General features: G+C 55.4%; 12 protein-coding genes and 2 long non-coding RNA genes across 19 annotated transcripts; 8 read left to right on the top strand and 6 right to left on the bottom strand.

Annotated features, from left to right (window-relative positions):
* Nucleotides 1-1,032: 1,032 nt before the first annotated feature.
* Nucleotides 1,033-5,895, bottom strand: LOC100859657 (scale keratin-like). Of its 3 annotated transcripts, none has more exons than XM_046904003.1 (2): nt 5,860-5,895; nt 1,033-1,654 (listed from the first exon to the last, which is right to left on the bottom strand). In XM_046904003.1, the coding sequence occupies exon 2, from the start codon at nt 1,631-1,633 to the stop codon at nt 1,268-1,270; it is 366 nt and encodes a 121-aa protein (XP_046759959.1). In that variant the 5' UTR covers nt 1,634-1,654; nt 5,860-5,895; the 3' UTR covers nt 1,033-1,267. The 3 variants fall into 3 exon arrangements, with proteins under 3 accessions (XP_046759959.1, XP_046759958.1, XP_040508483.1); XM_046904002.1 differs by lacking the exon at nt 5,860-5,895 and adding an exon at nt 1,828-1,895; XM_040652549.2 differs by lacking the exon at nt 5,860-5,895 and adding an exon at nt 1,857-1,895.
* LOC124417396 lies at nt 1,191-16,813 on the top strand. Its single transcript, XR_006932127.1, has 2 exons — nt 1,191-1,283; nt 16,685-16,813. It is a non-coding gene; the product is annotated as an uncharacterized LOC124417396 (long non-coding RNA).
* On the top strand, nt 2,621-3,412 carry LOC425362 (scale keratin-like). Of its 2 annotated transcripts, XM_046903923.1 has the most exons (2): nt 2,621-2,656; nt 2,764-3,412. In XM_046903923.1, exon 2 carries the CDS (start codon nt 2,786-2,788, stop codon nt 3,149-3,151), a length of 366 nt encoding a protein of 121 aa, XP_046759879.1. In that variant the 5' UTR covers nt 2,621-2,656; nt 2,764-2,785; the 3' UTR covers nt 3,152-3,412. The 2 variants fall into 2 exon arrangements, with proteins under 2 accessions (XP_046759879.1, NP_001264903.1); NM_001277974.2 differs by lacking the exon at nt 2,621-2,656 and having other exon boundaries at nt 2,764-3,411.
* LOC121107563 (scale keratin-like) lies at nt 5,035-5,965 on the bottom strand. Its single transcript, XM_040652548.2, has 2 exons — nt 5,860-5,965; nt 5,035-5,656 (listed from the first exon to the last, which is right to left on the bottom strand). Exons 1-2 carry the CDS (start codon nt 5,939-5,941, stop codon nt 5,265-5,267), a joined length of 474 nt encoding a protein of 157 aa, XP_040508482.2. The 5' UTR covers nt 5,942-5,965; the 3' UTR covers nt 5,035-5,264.
* Nucleotides 5,544-9,621, top strand: LOC124417395. The gene is made up of 2 exons (XR_006932126.1): nt 5,544-5,615; nt 9,573-9,621. It is a non-coding gene; the product is annotated as an uncharacterized LOC124417395 (long non-coding RNA).
* On the top strand, nt 6,536-7,415 carry LOC121107562 (scale keratin-like). Its single transcript, XM_040652547.2, has 2 exons — nt 6,536-6,665; nt 6,767-7,415. The coding sequence occupies exon 2, from the start codon at nt 6,789-6,791 to the stop codon at nt 7,152-7,154; it is 366 nt and encodes a 121-aa protein (XP_040508481.1). The 5' UTR covers nt 6,536-6,665; nt 6,767-6,788; the 3' UTR covers nt 7,155-7,415.
* On the bottom strand, nt 8,983-16,265 carry LOC100857297 (scale keratin-like). Of its 2 annotated transcripts, none has more exons than XM_046904004.1 (2): nt 16,257-16,265; nt 8,983-9,608 (listed from the first exon to the last, which is right to left on the bottom strand). In XM_046904004.1, the coding sequence occupies exon 2, from the start codon at nt 9,585-9,587 to the stop codon at nt 9,222-9,224; it is 366 nt and encodes a 121-aa protein (XP_046759960.1). In that variant the 5' UTR covers nt 9,588-9,608; nt 16,257-16,265; the 3' UTR covers nt 8,983-9,221. The 2 variants fall into 2 exon arrangements, with proteins under 2 accessions (XP_046759960.1, XP_015153884.1); XM_015298398.4 differs by lacking the exon at nt 16,257-16,265 and adding an exon at nt 9,811-9,847.
* Nucleotides 10,584-11,329, top strand: LOC100859756 (scale keratin-like). Its single transcript, NM_001277976.2, has 2 exons — nt 10,584-10,605; nt 10,707-11,329. Exon 2 carries the CDS (start codon nt 10,729-10,731, stop codon nt 11,092-11,094), a length of 366 nt encoding a protein of 121 aa, NP_001264905.2. The 5' UTR covers nt 10,584-10,605; nt 10,707-10,728; the 3' UTR covers nt 11,095-11,329.
* Nucleotides 12,932-13,803, bottom strand: LOC426912 (scale keratin-like). The gene is made up of 2 exons (XM_025143598.3): nt 13,654-13,803; nt 12,932-13,548 (listed from the first exon to the last, which is right to left on the bottom strand). Exon 2 carries the CDS (start codon nt 13,524-13,526, stop codon nt 13,161-13,163), a length of 366 nt encoding a protein of 121 aa, XP_024999366.2. The 5' UTR covers nt 13,527-13,548; nt 13,654-13,803; the 3' UTR covers nt 12,932-13,160.
* LOC100859790 (scale keratin-like) lies at nt 14,306-15,224 on the top strand. The gene is made up of 2 exons (XM_004948232.5): nt 14,306-14,416; nt 14,615-15,224. The coding sequence occupies exons 1-2, from the start codon at nt 14,339-14,341 to the stop codon at nt 14,999-15,001; spliced, it is 465 nt and encodes a 154-aa protein (XP_004948289.4). The 5' UTR covers nt 14,306-14,338; the 3' UTR covers nt 15,002-15,224.
* LOC101751554 (scale keratin-like) lies at nt 16,423-19,433 on the bottom strand. Of its 2 annotated transcripts, none has more exons than XM_046904001.1 (2): nt 19,427-19,433; nt 16,423-17,056 (listed from the first exon to the last, which is right to left on the bottom strand). In XM_046904001.1, exon 2 carries the CDS (start codon nt 17,032-17,034, stop codon nt 16,669-16,671), a length of 366 nt encoding a protein of 121 aa, XP_046759957.1. In that variant the 5' UTR covers nt 17,035-17,056; nt 19,427-19,433; the 3' UTR covers nt 16,423-16,668. The 2 variants fall into 2 exon arrangements, with proteins under 2 accessions (XP_046759957.1, XP_015153886.2); XM_015298400.3 differs by lacking the exon at nt 19,427-19,433 and adding an exon at nt 17,164-17,199.
* LOC100857367 (scale keratin-like) lies at nt 17,857-18,779 on the top strand. The gene is made up of 2 exons (XM_003642657.5): nt 17,857-17,962; nt 18,153-18,779. Exon 2 carries the CDS (start codon nt 18,188-18,190, stop codon nt 18,551-18,553), a length of 366 nt encoding a protein of 121 aa, XP_003642705.2. The 5' UTR covers nt 17,857-17,962; nt 18,153-18,187; the 3' UTR covers nt 18,554-18,779.
* Nucleotides 19,434-20,410: 977 nt separating the features above from the next.
* LOC107055104 (scale keratin-like) lies at nt 20,411-21,208 on the bottom strand. Its single transcript, XM_025143599.3, has 2 exons — nt 21,173-21,208; nt 20,411-21,071 (listed from the first exon to the last, which is right to left on the bottom strand). Exon 2 carries the CDS (start codon nt 21,047-21,049, stop codon nt 20,684-20,686), a length of 366 nt encoding a protein of 121 aa, XP_024999367.2. The 5' UTR covers nt 21,050-21,071; nt 21,173-21,208; the 3' UTR covers nt 20,411-20,683.
* Nucleotides 21,209-21,941: 733 nt separating this feature from the next.
* On the top strand, nt 21,942-22,795 carry LOC101750668 (scale keratin-like). The gene is made up of 2 exons (XM_025143595.3): nt 21,942-21,976; nt 22,178-22,795. The coding sequence occupies exon 2, from the start codon at nt 22,199-22,201 to the stop codon at nt 22,562-22,564; it is 366 nt and encodes a 121-aa protein (XP_024999363.2). The 5' UTR covers nt 21,942-21,976; nt 22,178-22,198; the 3' UTR covers nt 22,565-22,795.
* The last annotated feature ends 413 nt before the right edge of the window (nt 22,796-23,208 follow it).

Below are 23,208 nucleotides of genomic sequence, written 5' to 3'. Positions count from 1 at the left end.
ACTTAAACTTCCCCTGTGAAGCATTAACCATAGAGGCATTCACTCACACTCCAACAGTTAGAATAGCTTATTGTTGTTTCTTATGATATAGAGGACCTTGACACTTTTGTCACTACAACCTTCTGCAAATCACATCAAATTCTTAGTCATCTTCACTTAGATCTTAGCCTCACACTTGTCTAGAAGACCGTAAGTGACTCACCCAGCCCTCAGAGAAAGAACCTGACCATAGAGGCCTCCCTGACCACAGAGGGATCAGTGGATTATTCCACCCAACAGCATCTCTAATCTCAGTGCCACCTGTGGCTGTCTGATGCTTGCTTTTACAGCCAGTGCACCACTAGCTGTAGTACTTCCCTCTCCTTTAGTGGGGGGCAGCACACCCTGAGGACCCAGCACCTGGCCATTGATAACACAGATGGGCGTTGATATTGAGGATAGGTCGAACCTCAGTGCCAGCAGCAGGCTCACTTGTGAATGGGTGCCAGTACAGCCAGGCACACGAACTAGGGAAACTGATGATCCATGATCAGCCTGCTTCCGAGTTATGGTTACTGTTACTCACATCCTCAACAATCAGGAGGTATCAGTCCAAGCCCATGGACACACTGCTGGCTCACGCTCTACTTGGTGGCCACCTGCTGAGGTCGGTTCCCATAGGGTTGCAGTTCAGCAAAGGACTGACTGTGCATTCAACACAAACAGCGTTCACTACGCCTGCTCTCCAGCCTTCCCTGCTCTCCTTGAAGGCTTCAGTGCTGAGCTTCCATGGAGCAGCTTGACATGGCAGAGCTGGTCCCACTCTATGGCTGAGGAGTTTGAGCAACGCAGTGATCTCAGCACCCTCTTGCTCTGCGTCCCTTTCTCAGCACCCACAGCCCCATCAAAAGCTACCTCTGCACTGTCTGTTCCTCCTATTAGCCTGGCACAGTTGAGCCTAGTGCATCCCATGACAATGGTTTCCCCTTCCCCAGCAACTGAACAACTCATGTGGGGTTTCCTGAAATGCAACAGAGATGAGGGAGACAGAACTGCATTCAGAAGATCTTTATTGTGCACAGTGGGCTACGGAAAGGGACAGAGAACAGAGGAAGGCCAGGCAACAGGCCCTGGCTTTGGAGGGGGAGCATGTGGAAGAAGAGAATAGGGGATGTGAAGCTGATAACATTGCAACACAGGCTGCAGCTGGAGCTGGAGATGTCCAGTATTCTGCCCAGCGCACATTGCAGGGGATGCTGTTGGTGCTGACTGAGGGCAGGGCCTGGGTTTAGCAGGGCCCACAGGTGTCCCACAGCTTCCTGCTGTAGCGGGGCAAGGGGCAGGGGCTGCAGGCAGGAGACACGTAGGGTCTGCCAAAGGTGCAGAGGCCCCCCGAGCCCTGAGTGGCCCCGGCACCGTAGAGGCCCCCCAGCCCCAGGGAGCCCCCAAAGGCGGGTGCTCCGGAGGAGCCCACCACGGCTTGCTGGGGGAAGGAGCTGAGGATGGGGCCGGGGAAGGTGACGACGACGGGCGGTGGCTGGATGAAGGCCGTTGAGTCGGGGCACTGGCGCGCGCACAGCTCGTTGCAGCTCTCAGCGATGGGCTGGGGCACGGCCACGCCGGTTTTTGGTGGGCACAGGTCGTAGCAAGACATCTTGGTGTAAGAGAGATCAGCCTGCAATGCAAAGAAACAAAGCATAGAGCTGTGAGTGAGAAAATACTCAAGCAGAGAAGAGCCTGTCATATGATCTTGCCCTGCACACAGCAGGGCTCAAGACTCTGCCATTATTTCAGGGCCACAGCCAACCCCGCAGCACCCTGCTCTCTTTCCAGGGAGACCCACTCCACCTCCTGCCAGAGGAGAACCAGCCACTCACTCTTTTCCCAAGCTGAGCTAGGAGGCAGTGGTGGATGCCAGCACTCAGCCAGGGCAGCACTTTTATGGGGGCTGGTGAGGATGGGGAGGAGCTGGCTGTGATAGGGGAATTTGGATATCTGCAGCCAAATACAAATCTATGTGCATACCACGGGGTTGTTTTGCTGATGCTGTTTCCTCAGAAGCCCACATGATCTCTCCACACCTGTAATCACCCTGTTAAGACGCTGTCCAGCCCTCAGCTAATGGGCAAATTATCCCCACATCCCTCTCATTCTCTGCCTGTTAAGAGGGCTGGGTGCATGACAAATGCTGAGTGGCAGTGTCCTTTGTGCCACAAAACTAACCTAGGGGGCTTGGTTTTGCAGTGTCCTCATGCCAGCTGTGCAGAGCCTCAGGGAGGAGCAGGATGGCAGCTCTCTGCAAGTGCAAGGTTTGTCACAGGCCTCCTGCATGCCAGCATCTGAGTGACAAACACATTGCAGTTGTTATCTGCAGAAGGGTGACGTGACAAACTGTCACATCAAAGGCACTCCTCTCTGTCACAGCCTGCTCATCACCACGCATTGGGCCTACAAAGCAAAAACAACAAGGAAGGCAGCAAAGGGTCCTGTACTGGTCCAGACACAGGCTGCTGACTCAGGGTGGGCAGGGGCAGGTAAGCCTGGCGTTGGCTTCAGGGAGTGCCACCTCTGCCCATTGGCCCAGCATTTAATGAGCCATGTTCCAGCCTGGATAAAAGCTGCACCTGTATGGGGCTCTCCCAAACACTGCTCTGACGACCTCCTTCTTGAGAACAGGGTAAGTTCAAGAGCACTTCCCCTCCTGCCTCTCACCTGTTCCTGCTTCAGGCTCCTGTGCCTGGGGCACTGCCATTTGCTGCTGCCTGACACTCTGCCCTCTTGCAGAGCTCCATCCCATCCCACCAAGATGTCTTGCTACGACCTGTGCCCACCAAAAACCAGCGTGGCCGTGCCCCAGCCCATCGCCGAGAGCTGCAACGAGCTGTGCGCGCGCCAGTGCCCCGACTCAACGGCCTTCATCCAGCCACCGCCCGTCGTCGTCACCTTCCCCGGCCCCATCCTCAGCTCCTTCCCCCAGCAAGCCGTGGTGGGCTCCTCCGGAGCACCTGCCTTTGGGGGCTCCCTGGGGCTGGGGGGCCTCTACGGCGCCGGGGCCACTCAGGGCTCGGGGGGCCTCTGCACCTTTGGCAGACCCTACGTGTCTCCTGCCTGCAGCCCCTGCCCCTTGCCCCGCTACAGCAGGAAGCTGTGGGACACCTGTGGGCCCTGCTAAACCCAGGCTCTGTTTTCAACCAGCACCAACAGCATCTGCTCATGCTTGATCTCCTGGGCATTGAGTGCTGAGGAGTGCTGAGCATCTCCAGCTGTGGCTGAGGCCATGGCAGCTGGCAGTACTGCCAGCTTTGCATGCTTTGCCTGGTTCTCCCGCTCATTCATCTTCTTCCATGGACTACAACTTGTGCCTGATCTGCCTTTTTTTCTCTATCTCCATCTCCAGCTGATCTGGGAACAATAAAGATTTACTGCATTCACAGTTGTCTTCTTCCTCTCTTTGTTAAAAGTATCAAGTGGTTCTGTGGCAGCTGGGGTCAGGCAAATCCTACTGATGAGGATCCCAGATTCAGCTTCACATTGTAGGAGTGTTTAATGTAGATAAGGCAAAAGGGCCTTTTGCTGGGGCTCTGTGGGAGCTGTGGAAGAGACAGAGAGCAGGAGGGTGCTGACCACGCTCCCTTGCCCATCCTCCTCAGCTCTGCAGTGGGACCAGCCCTGCCAAGTTGTGCTGCTCTCTAGAAGCACTGCATGAGCTCTGGAGCAAAGCACAGGGGAGGCTGGAAAGTGGTCATTGGGAGATACTGCCTTTGATTAATGCACTGACAGTTGCTGGCTGGAAAACAGCCTTACATAAACCAGTGTGGGAAGGTGGCCAACATAGTGAAGGATGAGCCTCAAGTGTGCTCTGAGGCTGTGATCACTGGGGATGTGAATGGCATCAGCCATAACCTGGAAGCAAGCTGAGCTTAGATCCCCTGTCTCCCTCTCCCTCTTTCTGGTATCAGGCTGTGCTGGCACCATATTCACAAGTCAGCCTGCTGGTGGCATGTGGATTAAATTCATCTGTGGTATCAAAGCAGAGGTGCTGGGATCATTGAATAGATGGTGACCACTTGTTCTAGAATGGGGTGAAGCACTGGCAGTACAACCCAGCAGCAGTGAGGCCTTGGTGGGGCTGGGTGGCATGAAGCTCCAATCCCACTGAGGTCAGGGATGGCTCTGGGACACCTTTTTCCTCCGAGGACTGAGTGAGTCACTTGTGATCTTTGTGAGAAGTCTGGATCAAGGCAATGATTACTGCACTGAATGCAGTTGAGGAAGATTATGACTTGAAGAGCAGAAAATTCAGGTGACAGAAGCTTTAACGCGAAATTAGAAGAGGAGATAGCAAGAAATATCTGCTATTTATTAGGAGCATTTTTGACTGTATCCTTTCTTAACTGTTAGGAATTGAGGTCAGCGTTTGCTATGGCAAGTGGTGGGAGTTGAGGGAGTGGCTTAATGCTTTCAGAGGGGAATTTTAACAAACTGCGCTCTTAGGAAAAAGCTCTTCAGTGAGAGGATGGATGAGCACAGATGCTGTCCAGGGCAGTAGTGTGGTCAGTGTTCGGGAAGAAAGCTTGAATCTGTGGTGTCAGGTGTTGGAGCCTTTATGTTCAGGACAGATTTCCTTTGATTTTATGATACCCAATGACTGTCTGTAGTGGCTGCTGGCAGCCCTACTTGAAGACACAGTTGGAGTGGATGATTTTCTAGAAGTTGCTCACACCTTAATTTGTGTCATCAGATTGAACATGGAGGGGATATTGCTGAGGCCATGGCAGTTGGGGAAGATCCACAGGATGACAGTTCACAGATGCACTGTGGCTGCATTTCCTGCAGGTCAGGAAGCAGTCTGAATTCAGACAAGGCTCGTCAAGATGGTCAGCAGCACGCTGTGCGTGAGAGCTGCCATGGTCAGGGGCTTTGACCCATGGAAACACAGCCTGGCTCAGCAGGGGACTGAGAGTCTGTTCTGGGCTAGGTTTGGGGACCATGTGTGGGAGAAGGGAGTCCTGGAGCGCCCATTGTGGCCAGGAAGAAAAGCCCAAGGTTCAAACATAGGATGCAAGCTTATTTTATTGTAAAGACAGGAACGGACAGAACATCAAAGACGTACTAGAGTCCTAGGCAGGACGGAGGTGCCTAGGTCTTCAGGAGAAGCGTTTCTGGAGGCATCTTCGAGGCAGTGGCCAGCACAGGGCTCAGTTCAGGGTCATAAAAGGCAAAGTAGGCGTTAAAACTTGGCAAGAGGATGATGAAGGAAGAAGAGAAAAGGTTTGAGCATGGGTTTAGCAGGGCCCACAGGTGTTCCAGAACTTCCTGCTGTAGCGGGGCAAGGGGCAGGGGCTGCAGGCAGGAGACACGTAGGGTCTGCCAAAGGTGCAGAGGCCCCCCGAGCCCTGAGTGGCCCCGGCGCCGTAGAGGCCCCCCAGTCCCAAGGAGCCCCCAAAGGCGGGTGCTCCGGAGGAGCCCACCACGGCTTGCTGGGGGAAGGAGCTGAGGATGGGGCCGGGGAAGGTGACGACGACGGGCGGTGGCTGGATGAAGGCCGTTGAGTCGGGGCACTGGCGCGCGCACAGCTCGTTGCAGCTCTCAGCGATGGGCTGGGGCACGGCCACGCTGGTTTTTGGTGGGCACAGGTCATAGCAAGACATCTTGGTGGGATGGGATGGAGCTGAGCCTGCAATGCAAAGCCACAAGAAGAGGAGTTGTGAGTGAGGAGATGGTCTGGCAGAGATAAGCTCGTGACCTGGGACTGCTGGATCCACACAACAGGATCATAGCCTCTGTCACTGTTGCAGGGTCAGAGTCACCCTAGAGCACTCTGCACTCCTGCATTCAAGCCCCACTCCAGCCCCTGTCAGAGGAGGCCCATCCACTCACCCTTTTCCCAAGCTGAGCTAGGAGGCAGTGGTGGATGCCAGCACTCACCCAGGGCAGCACTTTTATGGGGGCTGGCGAGCATGGGGAGGAGCTGGCCGTAAAGGGGGCACGTGGCTAACAGCAGGCAAACCCCAATCTCCTATGTGCTTACCAATTGGGACGGTTTTGCTGATGTTGATTCCTTGGCAGCCCCCACCCACTCTCTCAGCCCCTACAATTACCCTGCTAGGACACTGGACAACCCTCTGCTAATGGACCACGTAGCCCCACAGCCCTCTCATCCTCTGCCTGTGTAAGTGGGAAGGGAGCGTGACAAATACCGAGTGGCAGCTTGCTGCATGACTCAGCACTACCCCAGGGGCTTGGTTTTGCTGTGGCGTCGTGCCAGCTCTGCAGAGCATCAGGGAGGAGCAGGATGGTGGCACTGGGCAAGCGGAAGGCTTGTCGCAGGCCTCCTGCACGCCAGCGTCTGAGTGACAAACACACTGCAGTTTTTATCTGTAGGGGGGCGAGGTGACGAAACACCAAATCAAAGGCACTCTTCTCAGTCACTGCCTGCTCAGCACTACACATTTTGTCCATGAAGCAGAAAAAGGAATAAAGGCGGTAAATGGGCCTGTGCTGGTCCGGCTATGGGCTGCTGACTCAGGGAGGGGAAGGGCAGGCCAGGCTGTTGTTGGCATCAGGGAGTGTGGCATATTCCCATTGGCCCAGCAGTTGATGAGCCGTGGCTGGCGTGGATAAAAGCTGGGTCTGCATGGAGCTCTCCAAAGCGCTGCCCTGACCACCTTCTCCTTGGGAACAGGGTAAGTCCAAGAGCACTTCTGCTCCAGACCCGAGCGTGCTTCAGGCTCCTGTGCCTGGGCTGCTGCCATCCTCTACTCTCTCACTCTGTGCCCTCTTGCAGAGCTCCATCCCATCCCACCAAGATGTCTTGCTACGACCTGTGCCCACCAAAAACCAGCGTGGCCGTGCCCCAGCCCATCGCTGAGAGCTGCAACGAGCTGTGCGCGCGCCAGTGCCCCGACTCAACGGCCTTCATCCAGCCACCGCCCGTCGTCGTCACCTTCCCCGGCCCCATCCTCAGCTCCTTCCCCCAGCAAGCCGTGGTGGGCTCCTCCGGAGCACCCGCCTTTGGGGGTTCCCTGGGGCTGGGGGGCCTCTACGGCGCCGGGGCCACTCAGGGCTCGGGGGGCCTCTGCACCTTTGGCAGACCCTACGTGTCTCCTGCCTGCAGCCCCTGCCCCTTGCCCCGCTACAGCAGGAAGCTGTGGGACACCTGTGGGCCCTGCTAAACCCAGGCTCTGTTTTCAACCAGCACCAACAGCATCTGCTCATGCTTGATCTCCTGGGCATTGAGTGCTGAGGAGTGCTGAGCATCTCCAGCTGTGGCTGAGGCCATGGCAGCTGGCAGTACTGCCAGCTTTGCATGCTTTGCCTGGTTCTCCCGCTCATTCATCTTCTTCCATGGACTACAACTTGTGCCTGATCTGCCTTTTTTTCTCTATCTCCATCTCCAGCTGATCTGGGAACAATAAAGATTTACTGCATTCACAGTTGTCTTCTTCCTCTCTTTGTTAGAAGTATGAGGTGGTTTTGTGACAGCTGGGGTCAGGCGAATCCTACTGATGAGGATCCCATGTTCCCCTTAGAATTGTGGCAGTGTGAGGAGTAGATAAGACAGAGAGGGCCTTCTGTTGGCTCCGTGGGAGCTGTGGAAAGGACAAAGAGCTGAAGGAGCCCATCCTCCTCAGCTTTGCAGTGGGATCAGCTCTGCCAAGTCGTGGTGCTCTGTAGAAGTACTGCAAGAGCTCTGGAGCAAAGCACATGTGAGGCTTGAGAGTGGCCACTGGAAAATACTGCCCTTGCTTACTGCACTGACAGTTCCTGGCTGGAATACAGTCTTACAGATGCCAATGTGGTTGAGTGGCCACAAAAGTGAAGGATGAGTCTGAAATGTGCCCTGAGGATGTGATCATTGGGAATGTGGATGACATCAGTCTTAACCTGGAAGAAGGCTGGGCATGGATCCCTTGTCTCCTACTTTCTGGTTTCAGGCTGTGTTCATATTCACAAGTCAGCCTACTGGTGGCATGTGGATTAAACTCATCAGTGGTGGAGGTGCTGGGACCACCAGTGGTGGTGACCACTTGTTCTAGAATGGGGTGAATCATTGGCTCTACAGCTTATCAGCAGCAATACCTTGGTGGGGCTGAGTGGCATGAAGCTCTGACCCCTCTGTGGTCAGAGATGTCTCTGGGGTCATTTTTTTCCTCTAAGGAATGAGTGAGTCACTTGTAATCTTTGTGAGATAGTGTGAAACTAGGCTATTATTACAGTATTGAATGCTGTTTTGGAAGATTATGAGTTGAAGAGCAGAAGATCCCAGTGACAGAATCTTTAAAGTAAAGTTAGAAGGGGAGAAAATAAGAATTATCTGCTATTTACTAGAAGTATCTATGCCTGTATCCTTTCTTAGTTTTAAGTCATCGATTTCAGTGTTTAGTTATAGCAGGTGGTGGGATGTGAGGGAATGATGTAATGCTTCATAAGAGGAATACTAACTGTGCTCTTAGAAAAAGCTCTTCAATGTGAGGATGGACAGAAACAGATGCTCTCTAGTGAAGTGGTTTGGTCCAGTTTCAGGAAGAGATTTTGATTTTGGCGTCAGGTGTTGAAACCTTTATCTTCAGGATGGATTCCTTTCTAATTCATGATTCCCAATGATTGTCTGTAGTGTCTCTGGGTGGCACAGCTTGGGGACGCAGTTGGAGTGGATGGTTTCCAGAAGTTCCCTCACAACTCAATCTATGCCTTCATATGGGGCATGGAAGTGATACTGCTGAGGCCATGGGAGGTGGGGAAGATGCTCAGGAGGGTGGTTGGTGGTTCTCAGATGCTGTGTAGCTGCATTTTCTGCTAGTCAGGAGCAGCCTACATTCAGACAGGGCTTATTGAGACGAACAGCAGCACGGCGAGAGCCAGAGTCAGGGGCTTTGACCCATGGAAACACAGCCTGGCTCAGCAGGGGACTGAGAGTGTTTTCAGGGTCAGGTGTGGGAACCATGTGTGGGAGAAGGAAGCCCTGGCGTGCCCACTGTGCCCAGGAAGAAAAGTCCAAGATTCAAATAATGGATGCAGGTTTATTTTATTGTAAAGACAGGAAAGGACACAACATGAAAGATGCACTACCATCCCTGGCAGGAAGGAGGTTCCTGGGGCTTCAGGAGAAGTGTTTCTGGAGGCATCTTCGAGGCAGTGGCCAGCACAGGGCCCAGTTCAGGGCCATAAAAGACAAAGTAGGCATTAGAGATCCATATACAGTATGAAAATGGAGGAAGAGAGGAGGCTTGCACTTGGGTTTAGCAGGGCCCACAGGTGTTCCAGAACTTCCTGCTGTAGCGGGGCAAGGGGCAGGGGCTGCAGGCAGGAGATACGTAGGGTCTGCCAAAGGTGCAGAGGCCGCCCGAGCCCTGAGTGGCCCCGGCGCCGTAGAGGCCCCCCAGCCCCAGGGAGCCCCCAAAGGCAGGTGCTCCGGAGGAGCCCACCACGGCTTGCTGGGGGAAGGAGCTGAGGATGGGGCCAGGGAAGGTGACGACGACGGGTGGTGGCTGGATGAAGGCCGTTGAGTCGGGGCACTGGCGCGCGCACAGCTCGTTGCAGCTCTCAGCGATGGGCTGGGGCACGGCCACGCTGGTTTTTGGTGGGCACAGGTCGTAGCAAGACATCTTGGTGTGAGAGAGATCAGCCTGCAATGCAAAGCCCCAGAGCTTAGAGCTGTGAGTGAGGAGATATTCTGGCAGAGCAGAGCCTGTGATATCATCTTGCCCTGCACACAGCAGGGCTCAAGACTCTGCCATTACTGCAGGGCCACAGTCAACCCTGCAGCACCATGCTCCTCTGCCAGGGACACCCACTCCAGCTCCTGGAAGAGGAGGACCAGCCACTCACCCTTTTCCCTAGCTGAGCCAGGAAGCAGCGGTGGATGCTGGTGCTCACCCGGGGCAGTGCTTTTATGGGGGCTGGTGAGCATGGGGAGGAGCTGTCAGTGATGGGGCTCTTGCCTTGCAGCATCTGAGCCTGTTTCCTCCCTGTGTGACATGGAGTGGTTTTGCTGATGCTGTTTCCTTGGGAACTCCCTCCCGCTCTCTCAGCCACTGCAATTAACCTGCTTGGAGGCTGACCAGACCTCTGCTAATGGGAAAATTAGCCCCACTGCCCTCTCATCCTCTGCCTGTGTAAGAGGGCTGGGTGCATGACAAATGCTGAGTGGCAGTGCCCTTCGTACCACAACACTAACCCAGGGGCTTGGTTTTGCTGTGGCCTCATGCCAGCTGTGCAGAGCCTCAGGGAGGAGCAGGTCACAGCACTGGGGAAGTGGAAGGTCTGGCCCAGGCCTCCTGCATGCCAGCAACTGAATGACAAACACACTGCAGTTATTATCTGCAGAAGGGTGACCAAATACCAAATCAAAGGCACTCCTCTCAGGCACTGCCCACTCAGCACTACACATTTGGCCTATGAAGCAGAAAGAAGAGGGGGACAGTACATGGGCCTGTGCTGGTGCAGCCAGGAGGTGCTGACTCAGGAAGGGCAGGGGCCGGTAAGTCTGGTCTCCACATCTGGGAGTGTGGCCTCTGCCCATTGGTCCAGCAGTTGATGAGCTGTGGCCCAGCCTGGATAAAAGCTGGGTCTGCACAGAGCTCTCCCAAGCACTGCCCTAACCACCTTCTCCTTGGGAACAGGGTAAGTCCAAGAGCACTTCTGCTCCAGATCCAGGACTGCTTCAGGCCCCTGTGCCTGGGCTGCAGCCATCCTCTACTCTCTCACTCTGTGCCCTCTTGCAGAGCTCCATCCCATCCCACCAAGATGTCTTGCTCCGACCTGTGCCCACCAAAAACCAGCGTGGCCGTGCCCCAGCCCATCGCTGAGAGCTGCAACGAGCTGTGCGCGCGCCAGTGCCCCGACTCCACGGCCTTCATCCAGCCACCGCCCGTCGTCGTCACCTTCCCCGGCCCCATCCTCAGCTCTTTCCCCCAGCAAGCCGTGGTGGGCTCCTCCGGAGCACCCGCCTTTGGGGGCTCCCTGGGGCTGGGGGGCCTCTACGGCGCCGGGGCCACTCAGGGCTCGGGGGGCCTCTGCACCTTTGGCAGACCCTACGTGTCTCCTGCCTGCAGCCCCTGCCCCTTGCCCCGCTACAGCAGGAAGCTGTGGGACAACTGCGGGCCCTGCTAAACACAGGCCCTGCCCTCAGTCAGCACCAACAGCATCCCCTGCAATCTGCGCTGGGCAGAGTACTGGACATCTCCAGCTCCAGCTGCAGCCTGTGTTGCAATGCTATCAGCTTCACATCCCCTATTCTCTTCTTCCACATGCTCCCCCTCCAAAGCCAGGGCCTGTTGCCTGGCCTTCCTCTGTTCTCTGTCCCTTTCCGTAGCCCAGCTGTGCACAATAAAGATCTTCTGAATGCAGTTCTGTCTCCCTCATCTCTGTTGCATTTCAGGAAACCCCACATGAGTTGTTCAGTTGCTGGGGAAGGGGAAACCATTGTCATGGGATGCACTAGGCTCAACTGTGCTAGGCTGATAAGAGGAACAGACAGTGCAGAGGTGGCTTTTGATGGGGCTGTGGGTGCTGAGAAAGGGACACAGAGCAAGAGGGCGCTGAGATCACTGCGTTGCTCAAACTCCTCAGCCATAGAGTGGGACCAGCTCTGCCATGTCAAGCTGCTCCATGGAAGCTCAGCACTGAAACCTTCAAGGAGAGCAAGGAAGGCTGGAGAGCAGGCGTAGTGAACGCTGTTTGTGTTGAATGCACAGTCAGTCCTTTGCTGAACTGCAACCTTGTGGGAACCGACCTCAGCAGGTGGCCACCAAGTAGAGCGTGAGCCAGCAGTGTGTCCATGGGCTTGGACTGATACCTCCTGATTGTTGAGGATGTGAGTAACAGTAACCATAACTCGGAAGCAGGCTGATCATGGATCATCAGTTTCCCTAGTTCGTGTGCCTGGCTGTACTGGCACCCATTCACAAGTGAGCCTGCTGCTGGCACTGAGGTTCGACCTATCCTCAATATCAACGCCCATCTGTGTTATCAATGGCCAGGTGCTGGGTCCTCAGGGTGTGCTGCCGCCCACTAAAGGAGAGGGAAGTACTACAGCTAGTGGTGCACTAGCTGTAAAAACAAGCATCAGACAGCCACAGGTGGCACTGAGATTAGAGATGCTGTTGGGTGGAACAATCCTCTGATCCCTCTGTGGTCAGGGAAGCCTCTATGGTCAGGTTCTTTCTCTGAGGGCTGGGTGAGTCACTTACGGTCTTCTAGACAAGTGTGAGGCTAAGCTCTAAGTGAAGATGACTAAGAATTTGATTTGCATAAGGTTGTAGTGACAAAAGTGTCAAGGTCCTCTATATCATAAGAAACAACAATAAGCTATGCTAACTGTTGGAGTGTGAGTGAATGCCTCTATGGTTAATGCTTCACAGGGGAAGTTTAAGTTTGTTTCTCAGCAAAATCTCTTCACTGGGAAGCTACAGAAGCATAGGAATAGACTCTCCAAGGAGGTGGCTTTGATAGTGCTTAAGGTTGGAATATGTGCTGTCAGGAGTTGGAGCCCAGATCTACACAATGTGATTCCCTTCTAATTCAGAATACAATGATTCAGTGAGTTGTTTGGAGGTGGCACTGCGTGAGCTGGTGATTAAAACTAATCTACGCTGTCAGAGGTCCCCTCACAACACAGGCAGTCCCTTCAGATGGGCAGAGAGCGGATTTTGTAATGGCTATGGGGAGTTGGAGAGCCTTTGCAGAGTAGAGCCTGGATGTCTGCAGATGTGATGGGGCTGCATTTCCTGTTGGCTGCGAGCCCCCTCCATCCTGACAGGGCTCTTGCAGACTGAACGTAGCACTGTGTACCAGAGCTGGCATGGCCGGGGACCTTGCCCCAAGACAGCAGGCCTTGGCTCAGCATGGGGCTGAGAGCCTGTCCTGGCCAAGTGGCGATGCTGTGTGCAAAGGAAGGGAGCCCTGGAGCTCCCATGGAGTCTGAAAAGAAAAGCCCAAGATTCAAACATTGGATGCAAGCTTATTTTATTGTGAAGACAGGAAAGAATGAACACCACAGATGTGTATGAGGCCCAGGGAGGCAGGAGAACCCTGGAGCATCAGGAGAAGTGCTTCTTCAGGCTTCTCCAACACTGCAGTCAGCACAAGGCGCAGAAAGAACAATGAAGGGCAATGTAGACATCATGTGTTCATGCACAGGATAAGGAAGATGGAGGAGACGAAGTCCAGGCCCGGGCTTAGCAGGGCCCGCAGGTGTCCCACAGCTTCCTGCTGTAGCGGGGCAAGGGGCAGGGGCTGCAGGCAGGAGAAGCATAGCGTCTGCCAAAGGTGCAGAGGCCCCCCGAGCCCTGAGTGGCCCCGGCGCCGTAGAGGCCCCCCAGCCCCAGGGAGCCCCCAAAGGCGGGTGCTCCGGAGGAGCCCACCACGGCTTGCTGGGGGAAGGAGCTGAGGATGGGGCCGGGGAAGGTGACGACGACGGGCGGTGGCTGGATGAAGGCCGTTGAGTCGGGGCACTGGCGCGCGCACAGCTCGTTGCAGCTCTCAGCGATGGGCTGGGGCACGGCCACGCTGGTTTTTGGTGGGCACAGGTCGGAGCAAGACATCTTGGTGGGATGGGATGGAGCTCTGCAAGAGGGCAGAGACTGTCAGGCAACAGAGGATGGCAGAAATCAAGGCCCAGAGGCCTGAAGCAGTCCTGGGAAAGAGCAGCAGAAGTGCTCTTGAACTTACCCTGTTCCCAAGGAGAAGGAGGCCAGAGCAGTGTTTGGGTGAGCTCTGTGCAGACCCAGCTTTTATCCAGACTGGCCCACAGCTCATCAACTGCTGGACCAATGGGCAGAGGCGGCACTCCCTGATGCTGAGGCTTCCCTGAGTCAGCATACCATGCCTGAACAGCACAAGACCCTTTGCGTCCTTCCCTCCTTTTTCTGCTTCATGAGCAAAAGCATGGTGCTGAGCAGGCAGTGACAGAGAAGAGCACTCTAGATTTGGTGTTTCATCATCTGTCCGTTCTGCAGATAATAACTGTAGCGTGTTTGTCACTCAGACACTGGCATGCAGGAGGCATGGGTCAGACCTTCGCCTTACCGAATAGCATGACACGTCTCAGCCCTTGGGAAGGAGCTGGCACAGGAACACTATGACACCAGGACCCTGAAAAAAAACCGGGGCACAGACAGTGCAGCCACTCAGTATGTCTAGCTCCAGGCAGAGGATGAGAGGGCAGTGGGGCTAATTTGCCCATTAGCAGAGGGCTGGCCAGCGTATGAGTGGTGTAATTGTAGGCGCTGCAGGGACAGGTGGGGGCTGATGAGGGATGTGCATCAGCAAATCAGCCCCATGGCATGCAGGGAGGAGATTGGGGTTTGGCTGATGAGGGCCACGTGCCCCCGTCAAGGCCAGCACCTCCCCAAGCATGCCAGCTTCCATAAAAGCGTGGCCGTGGGTGAGCACTGGCATTCCCCACTCCGGCCTGGCTCAGATCAGGGAAAGGGTGAGTGGTTGGGCCTCCTCTGGCAGGGGCTGGTGTGGGTCTCCCAGTCAGGAGAGCAGGGTGCTGGGTGGAAGCTGTGGCCCTGCAGCAACAGGGGACACTGGCCCTGCTGTGTGCAGCACAGATTCTGGTCACAGGCACTGCTCTGCCAGGGTACCTCCTTACACACAGCTCTCTTTTTGTGGCTTTGCATTGCAGGCTGATCTCTCTCACACCAAGATGTCTTGCTACGACCTGTGCCCACCAAAAACCAGCGTGGCCGTGCCCCAGCCCATCGCTGAGAGCTGCAACGAGCTGTGTGCGCGCCAGTGCCCCGACTCAACGGCCTTCATCCAGCCACCGCCCGTCGTCGTCACCTTCCCTGGCCCCATCCTCAGCTCCTTCCCCCAGCAAGCCGTGGTGGGCTCCTCCGGAGCACCTGCCTTTGGGGGCTCCCTGGGGCTGGGGGGCCTCTACGGCGCCGGGGCCACTCAGGGCTCAGGGGGCCTCTGCACCTTTGGCAGACCCTACGTGTCTCCTGCCTGCAGCCCCTGCCCCTTGCCCCGCTACAGCAGGAAGCTGTGGGACACCTGTGGGCCCTGCTAAACCCAGCCGTTGATCTCCTCTCCTCCTCCTTCCTCATCCTGTGCATGGATTTGTGATGCCAACATTGTTCTCCAGGGTCTTTTCTGGGCCTTGTGATAGTCACTGCCTGGAGGATGCCTGAAGAAACACATCTCCTGAAGCACCTCCTGTCTGCCTGGGCCTGGTACAATTCTCTGCTGTTATGTCCTCTCCTGCCTTTACAATAAAATCAGCTTGCATCCAATTCTTGACTCTCAGGACTTTCTTTCTCAGCAACCGTGGGCATTTCAGAGCTCCCTTCCCCTGCATATGGACGCCTACCTGGCCCTGGGTACGCTCTCAGCAACATACTGAGCCAGGTCATGCCGTTTTGGAGGACAGACCCTGGCTAAGGCAGCTCTGGCTCATAGATCTCCAAAGACCCTGTCTGAACGCAGGCTCCTCCTGGCCTAATGACATGCAACCGCAGGGCAGGTTCAGACCTCCAGCTTCCATCAACAATTGCTTCCCAAGGCTCAACCAAAATCATGTGTCTGCCCTATCTGAAAGGTCTGGTTTAATTGTGAGGGGACATCTAGAAGTTACCTACTCCTGCCACCATCTCTAAGTGGGCCACCTACAGTCACTTCATCAGAGCATTGGGTATCCTGAATTAGAATGTCATGGTATCCTGAGGATCAGAGATTCAGCAACTGACACCACAAATTCCAGCACTAATCTTTAGCTCTGTCCAAAGCACTTCCACAGAGAGTCTGTTCGGTTCTTGTGTTCTTTCTCAGTTAAGCGCTTTTCCCAAAGAGCCAACCTGAACATCTCCCCTTCGGCAGCAGGAATTCAGAAGCCATTCCCTCAGACCCCAGCACTTTGCATAGCTTACTGTTATATTCCATTTCTAACAATTCGGAAGACTCACAGCCCACCAAAATCTCTCCTAATTTGTACTGCTTTCCAAGTATCAAGATTTCTTGTAGTGCCAAGAAAGTTCATTCACACGGATCCCTTGCAAGTTACATCAAATTCTTATTAATCTGCACTCCATGCAAGAAGCATTACCTAGATTCTGACATTACGTAGAAGATCGCAAGTGACGTGCTCAGATGGAAGAAATCGACACTGATGGAAGAAATCGACACTGAACCAGGCTTGCTTTTCCATGGGCAAATCAGACATTCCCAGATCTGGCACTGAGATAATGAGGAGCTTGGCAGAGCTGGTCTCACCCGTATCGAGAGACGAGCAGGCAAAGGACTGCAGGCACTCCCTTCCACTCTCTGACCCTTTTCCAGCTCAGCATACCCCAGTGGAAGACCCCTGTGTCGTATCTACCTCCCTCATCCACCTGGCCCAACAGGGACCTTAGAGCCAGCTTTTGCTCTTCCCAGCTATCTCCAAACCACCCGCAAGTTCAGCTGAATGACAACAACCATGGGAGAAGACAGGAATGGATGCAGGAAAACTTTATTGTTCACATCAGGGCAGAATGGGAAAAGAGCAAATATGAGCCTGGGCAGGGAATCCTGGCCATGGAGTATGTGAAGCAACAAAGAAGACAGGGACTGTGAAGGTGCCACCACTGCCAGCTGCACAGGTCTCAGCCATAGGTGGAGATGCTCAGCACTCAGCGCCCTGCGCCCAGGAGCTCAGGCATGAGGGGTACTGTTCGTGCCGGCATGCGGCAGGGCCTGGGTTTAGCAGGGCCCGCAGGTGTCCCACAGCTTCCTGCTGTAGCGGGGCAAGGGGCAGGGGCTGCAGGCAGGAGACACGTAGGGTCTGCCAAAGGTGCAGAGGCCCCCCGAGCCCTGAGTGGCCCCGGCGCCGTAGAGGCCCCCCAGCCCCAGGGAGCCCCCAAAGGCGGGTGCTCCGGAGGAGCCCACCACGGCTTGCTGGGGGAAGGAGCTGAGGATGGGGCCGGGGAAGGTGACGACGACAGGCGGTGGCTGGATGAAGGCTGTTGAGTCGGGGCACTGGCGCGCGCACAGCTCGTTGCAGCTCTCAGCGATGGGCTGGGGCACGGCCACGCTGGTTTTTGGTGGGCACAGGTCGTAGCAAGACATCTTGGTGGGATGGGATGGAGCTCTGCAAGAGGGCAGAGTGTCAGGCAGCAGCAAATGGCAGTGCCCCAGGCACAGGAGCCTGAAGCAGGAACAGGTGAGAGGCAGGAGGGGAAGTGCTCTTGAACTTACCCTGTTCTCAAGAAGGAGGTCGTCAGAGCAGTGTTTGGGAGAGCCCCATACAGGTGCAGCTTTTATCCAGGCTGGAACATGGCTCATTACATGCTGGGCCAATGGGCAGAGGTGGCACTCCCTGAAGCCGAGGTCAGGCTGGTCTGCCCCTGCCCACCCTGAGTCAGCAGCCTGTGGCTGGACCAGTATAGGACCCTTTGCTGCCTTCCCTCTCATTTCTGCTTAGTGGGCCAAACATGTAGTGCTGAGCAGGCAGTGACCGAGATGAGTGCCTTTGATTTGGTGTTTCGTCACCTTCCAACTCTGCAGATAACAACTGCAGCACATTCATCACTCAGGCTCTGGTGGGCGGGAGACCTTGGCTAACATTTCTCCTATCCCACCAAAACTCTTCTGCTCCTGGTTCGGGGCAGCTGGCGTGGGACCACTGATAAACCACATTCTTGGGAAAAAGCTGTGGCACTCAGGGTGCTGCCACTCTGCCTTCGTCACACTCCCCGCCCTCTTACATAGACAGAGGATGAGAGGGCAGCAGGACTAATTTGCTGATTAGCAGTGGGATGGTCAGCATCTGAGAGGGGTAATTGGAGGGGCTGAGAGAGCAGGTCAGGGCTGCTAAGGGAGCAGCATCAGCAAAACAGACCCATGGCATGCAGGGAGAAGATTGGAGTTTGGCTGATGAGGGCCACGTGCCCCCATCATGCACAGCTCCTCCCCATGCACGCCAGCCCCCATAAAAGCGTCGACGTGGGTGACTGATGGCATTCACCACTCCTTCTGTTCTCAGATCACGAAAAGGGTGAGTGGCTGGGCCTCCTCTGACAGGGGCTGGAGTGGGCCTCCCAGGCAGGAGAGCAGGGTGCTGTGGGGTAGACTGTGGCTGGGCAGCAGTGGCAGAGTCTCTAGCCCTGCTGTGTGCAGGGAAGCACATGATAACAGGATCTGCTCTGCCAGGACATCTCCTCACTAACATCTTCACCCTTTTGTAGCTCTGCATTGCAGGGAAATCTTTCTTCACAGCAAGATGTCTTGCTACGACCTGTGCCCACCAAAAACCAGCGTGGCCGTGCCCCAGCCCATCGCTGAGAGCTGCAACGAGCTGTGCGCGCGCCAGTGCCCCGACTCAACGGCCTTCATCCAGCCACCGCCCGTCGTCGTCACCTTCCCCGGCCCCATCCTCAGCTCCTTCCCCCAGCAAGCCGTGGTGGGCTCCTCCGGAGCACCCGCCTTTGGGGGCTCCTTGGGACTGGGGGGCCTCTATGGCGCCGGGGCCACTCAGGGCTCGGGGGGCCTCTGCACCTTTGGCAGACCCTACGTGTCTCCTGCCTGCAGCCCCTGCCCCTTGCCCCGCTACAGCAGGAAGCTGTGGGACACCTGTGGGCCCTGCTAAATTCAGATTTATAACTTCTCTTCTTTCTTCATCCTGTATGCCAATTTGTAATGCCTACTTTGTCTTCTATGGCCCTGAACTGGGCCCTGTGCTGGCCACTGCCTCGAAGATGCCTCCAGAAACGCTTTTTCTGAAGCCCTAGGCACCTCCTTCCTGCCTAGGACTCTACTACATCTTTGATGTTGTGTCCTTTCCTGTCTTTACAATAAAATAAGCCTGCATCCAATATTTGAATCCTGGGCTTTTCTTCCTGGGCACAGTGGCAACTCCAGGGCTTCCTTCTCCCACACATGGTCCCAAAACCTAGCCCAGTACTGACTCTCAGTCCCTTGCTGAGCCAGGCTGTGTTTCCATGGGTCAAAGCCCCTGGCCATGGCAGCTCTCTCTCACAGCGTGCTGCTGCCCATTTGATGGGCCTCGTCTGAATTCTGACTGCTTCCTGACCTGCAGGAAATGCAGCCACACAGCACGTGTGAACTGCCATCCCCCCCTTCCGAGGGTCTTCCCCAACTCCCATAGCCTCAGCAATATCCCCTCCATGTTCAATCTGATGGCACAGATTAAGGTGTGAGCAACTTCTAGAAAATCATCCACTGCACCTGTGTGCTCAAGCTGTGCTGCCAAGAGTCACTACAGACAGTCATTGGGTATCATAAAATCAAAGGAAATCTGTCCTGAACACAAAGGCTCCAACACCTGACACCACCGATTCAAGATTTCTTCCCGAACACTGACCACACTACTGCCCTCGACAGCATCTGTGCTCATCCATCCTCTCACTGAAGAGCTTTTTCCTAAGAGCGCAGTTTGTTAAAATTCCCCTCTGAAAGCATTAAGCCACTCCCTCAGTTCCCATCCCTTGGCATAGCAAACACTGTACTCAATTTCTAACAATTAAGAAAGGATACAGTCAAAAATGATCCTAATAAATAGCAGATATTTCTTGCTATCTCCTGTTCTAACTTTGCATTATAGCTTCTGTCACCTGCATCTTCTGCTGTTCAGGCCATACTCAGCTTCAACTGCATTCAGTGCAGTAATCATTGCCTTGATCCAGACTTCTCACAAAGATCACAAGTGACTCACTCAGTCCTCAGAGGAAAAAGGTGGCCCAGAGACATTCCTGACCTCAGTGGGATCTGAGATTCATGCCACCCATGCCCGCCTAGGCCTCACTGCTGCTAAGCTGTACCGATTATGCTTCACCCCATTCGAGAACAAGTGGTCACCATCTATTCTGTGGTCTCCATCTATTCTGTGGTCCCATGTCCTCCGCTTTGGTACTACTGATGGATTTAATCCACATGCCACCAGCAGGCGGACTTGTGAATATCGTGTCAGCACATCCTGATACCAGAAAGTGGGAGAGAGGGGATCTAAGCTCAGCTTGCTTCCAGGTTATGGCTGATGCCATTCACATCCCCAGTGATCACAGCCTCAGGGCATGCTTGAGGCTCATGCACCACTTTGGTGGCCACCTGCTCACCTTGGTCTCTGGAAGGCTATTTTCCAGCCAGGAACTGTCCGCGCAATAAGGAAGGAGCGTACATCCTAATGACTACGCTCCAGCCTCCCCTGTGCTTTGCTCCAGAGCTCATGCAGTGCTTCTACAGAGCAGAGCGATTTGGCAGGGCTGCCCCCACTGCAGAGATGAGGAGGATGGGCAAGGGAGCGTGGTCAGCACCCTCCTGCCCTCTGTCCCATCCACAGCTTCCACAGAGCCAACAAAAGGCCCTCTCTGCCATATCTACTCCTCACACCGCCTGGGATCCTCATCAGCAGGATTCGCCCTAGCCCAGCTGTCACAAAACCACCTGCTACTTCTTTTGAAACAACAACAAAGAGAGGGAGAAGACATTTGTGAATGCAGGAAAACTTTATTGTTCCCAGATCATTGAGAGATGAAGACAGAGAAAAAAAGGAAGGCCAGGCTCAAGTTGTAGCCCATGGATGAAGAGGAATGGGCAGGAGAATGAGGCAAAGCATGCAAAGCTGGCAGTACTGCAAGCTGCCCATCCTTTGGCTGCAGCTGGAGCTGCTCAGCACTCCTCAGCATTCCTCAGCACTCCATGCCCAGGAGCTCAAGCATGAGCAGATGCTGTTGGTGCTGGTAGAAAACAGAGCCTGGGTTTAGCAGGGCCCACAGGTGTCCCACAGCTTCCTGCTGTAGCGGGGCAAGGCGCAGGGGCTGCAGGCAGGAGACACGTAGGGTCTGCCAAAGGTGCAGAGGCCGCCCGAGCCCTGAGTGGCCCCGGCGCCGTAGAGGCCCCCCAGCCCCAGGGAGCCCCCAAAGGCGGGTGCTCCGGAGGAGCCCACCACGGCTTGCTGGGGGAAGGAGCTGAGGATGGGGCCGGGGAAGGTGACGACGACGGGCGGTGGCTGGATGAAGGCCGTTGAGTCAGGGCACTGGCGCGCGCACAGCTCGTTGCAGCTCTCAGCGATGGGCTGGGGCACGGCCACGCTGGTTTTTGGTGGGCACAGGTCGTAGCAAGACATCTTGGTGGGATGGGATGGAGCTCTGCAAGAGGGCACAGAGTGAGAGAGTAGAGGATGGCTGCAGCCCAGGCACAGGGGCCTGAAGCAGGCCCGGGTCTGGAGCAGAAGTGCTCTTGGACTTACCCTGTTCCCAAGGAGAAGGTGGTCAGGGCAGTGCTTGGGAGAGCTCTGTGCAGACCCAGCTTTTATCCCGGCTGGGCCACGACTCATCACCCGCTGGGCCAATGGGCAGAGGTGGCACTCCCTGATGCCGAGGTCAGGCTGGTCTGCTCCTGCTCTCCCTGAGTCAGCAGCTCCTGGCTGGATCTGTACAGGACCCATTACTGCCATCCCTCCACTTCCTGCTTCATGGACCAAATGCGTTGTGCTGAGCAAGCAATGACAGAGAGGAGTGCCTGCGATTTGTGTTTCCTTAACTCACTCCTCTGCAGATAACTACTGCAAATGCGTTTGTCATTCAGACGCTGGCATGCAGGAGGCCTGGGACAAACCTTCCACTTGCCCATTTCTGTGACCTGCTCCTCCCTGATGTTCTGCATTGCTAGCATGAGGCCACAGCAAAACCAAGCCCCTGGGGAAGCACTGATGCACACACGATACTGCCACGCAGCATTTGTCATGAACCCTGCCCCCTTACACAGGAATGGAATAAGAGGACAGAAGGACTAATTGGCCCATTAGCAGAGGGCTAGCCAGCGTCTGAGGAGAGTAATTGCAGGGGCTGAGAGGGTGGGTGGGGGCTGCCAACCAATCGGCATCAGCAAGACAGCCCAATTGGTATGCACATAGGAGATTGGGGTTTGGCTGCTGATAGCCACGTGCCCCCATCATGGCCAGCTCCTACCCTTGCTCCCCAGGCTCCATAAAAGCTCTGCCCCGGGTGAGCACCAGCATCCACCGCCGCTTCTTGGCTCAGCTTGGAAAAGGGTGAGTGGTTGGCTCTCCTTTGGCTGGTCCTTGCATGGATCAACCTGGCAGGAGAGCAGGGTGCTGTGGGGAGACTATGGCCCAGCATGAATGACAGAGGCTATAGTCCTTCTGCACGCAGAGCAGTCCGTGGTCACCCTCATTGTTCGGCTAGGGCATCTTCTCACTCACAGCTCCTTTTCCTGTGGCTTCGCATTGCAGGCTGATCTCTCTCACACCAAGATGTCTTGCTACGACCTGTGCCCACCAAAAACCAGCGTGGCCGTGCCCCAGCCCATCGCTGAGAGCTGCAACGAGCTGTGCGCGCGCCAGTGCCCCGACTCAACGGCCTTCATCCAGCCACCGCCCGTCGTCGTCACCTTCCCCGGCCCCATCCTCAGCTCCTTCCCCCAGCAAGCCGTGGTGGGCTCCTCCGGAGCACCCGCCTTTGGGGGCTCCTTGGGGCTGGGGGGCCTCTACGGCGCCGGGGCCACTCAGGGCTCGGGGGGCCTCTGCACCTTTGGCAGACCCTACGTGTCTCCTGCCTGCAGCCCCTGCCCCTTGCCCCGCTACAGCAGGAAGCTGTGGGACACCTGTGGGCCCTGCTAAACCCAGGTGCAAGCCTCCACTCTTCCTCCATTTTCATACTGTATATGGATCTCTAATGTCTACTTTGTCTTCTATGGCCCTGAACTGGGCCCTGTGCTGGCCACTGCCTCGAAGATGCCTCCAGAAATGCTTTTTCTGAAGCCCTAGGCACCTCCTTCCTGCCTAGGACTCTACTACATCTTTGATGTTGTGTCCTTTCCTGTCTTTACAATAAAATAAGCCTGCATCCAATATTTGAATCCTGGGCTTTTCTTCCTGGGCACAGTGGCAACTCCAGGGCTTCCTTCTCCCACACATGGTCCCCAAACCTAGCCCAGAACAGACTCTCAGTCCCCTGCTGAGCCAGGCTGTGTTTCCATGGGTCAAAGCCCCTGGCCATGGCAGCTCTCTCTCACAGCGTGCTGCTGCCCATTTGATGGGCCTCGTCTGAATTCTGACTGCTTCCTGACCTGCAGGAAATGCAGCCACACAGCACGTGTGAACTGCCATCCCCCCCTTCCGAGGGTCTTCCGCAACTGCCATGGCCTCAGCAATATCCCCTCCATGCCCAATCTGATGGCACAGATTAAGGTGTGAGCAACTTCTAGAAAATCATCCACTCCAGCTGTATCTTCAAGCTGTGCTGCCAAGAGTCACTACAGACA

Source organism: Gallus gallus, chromosome 25 (assembly GCF_016699485.2).
Source record: "Gallus gallus isolate bGalGal1 chromosome 25, bGalGal1.mat.broiler.GRCg7b, whole genome shotgun sequence".
In the NCBI taxonomy this organism is placed as follows: domain Eukaryota; kingdom Metazoa; phylum Chordata; class Aves; order Galliformes; family Phasianidae; genus Gallus; species Gallus gallus.
This window is presented reverse-complemented; position numbering and strand designations above follow the sequence as displayed.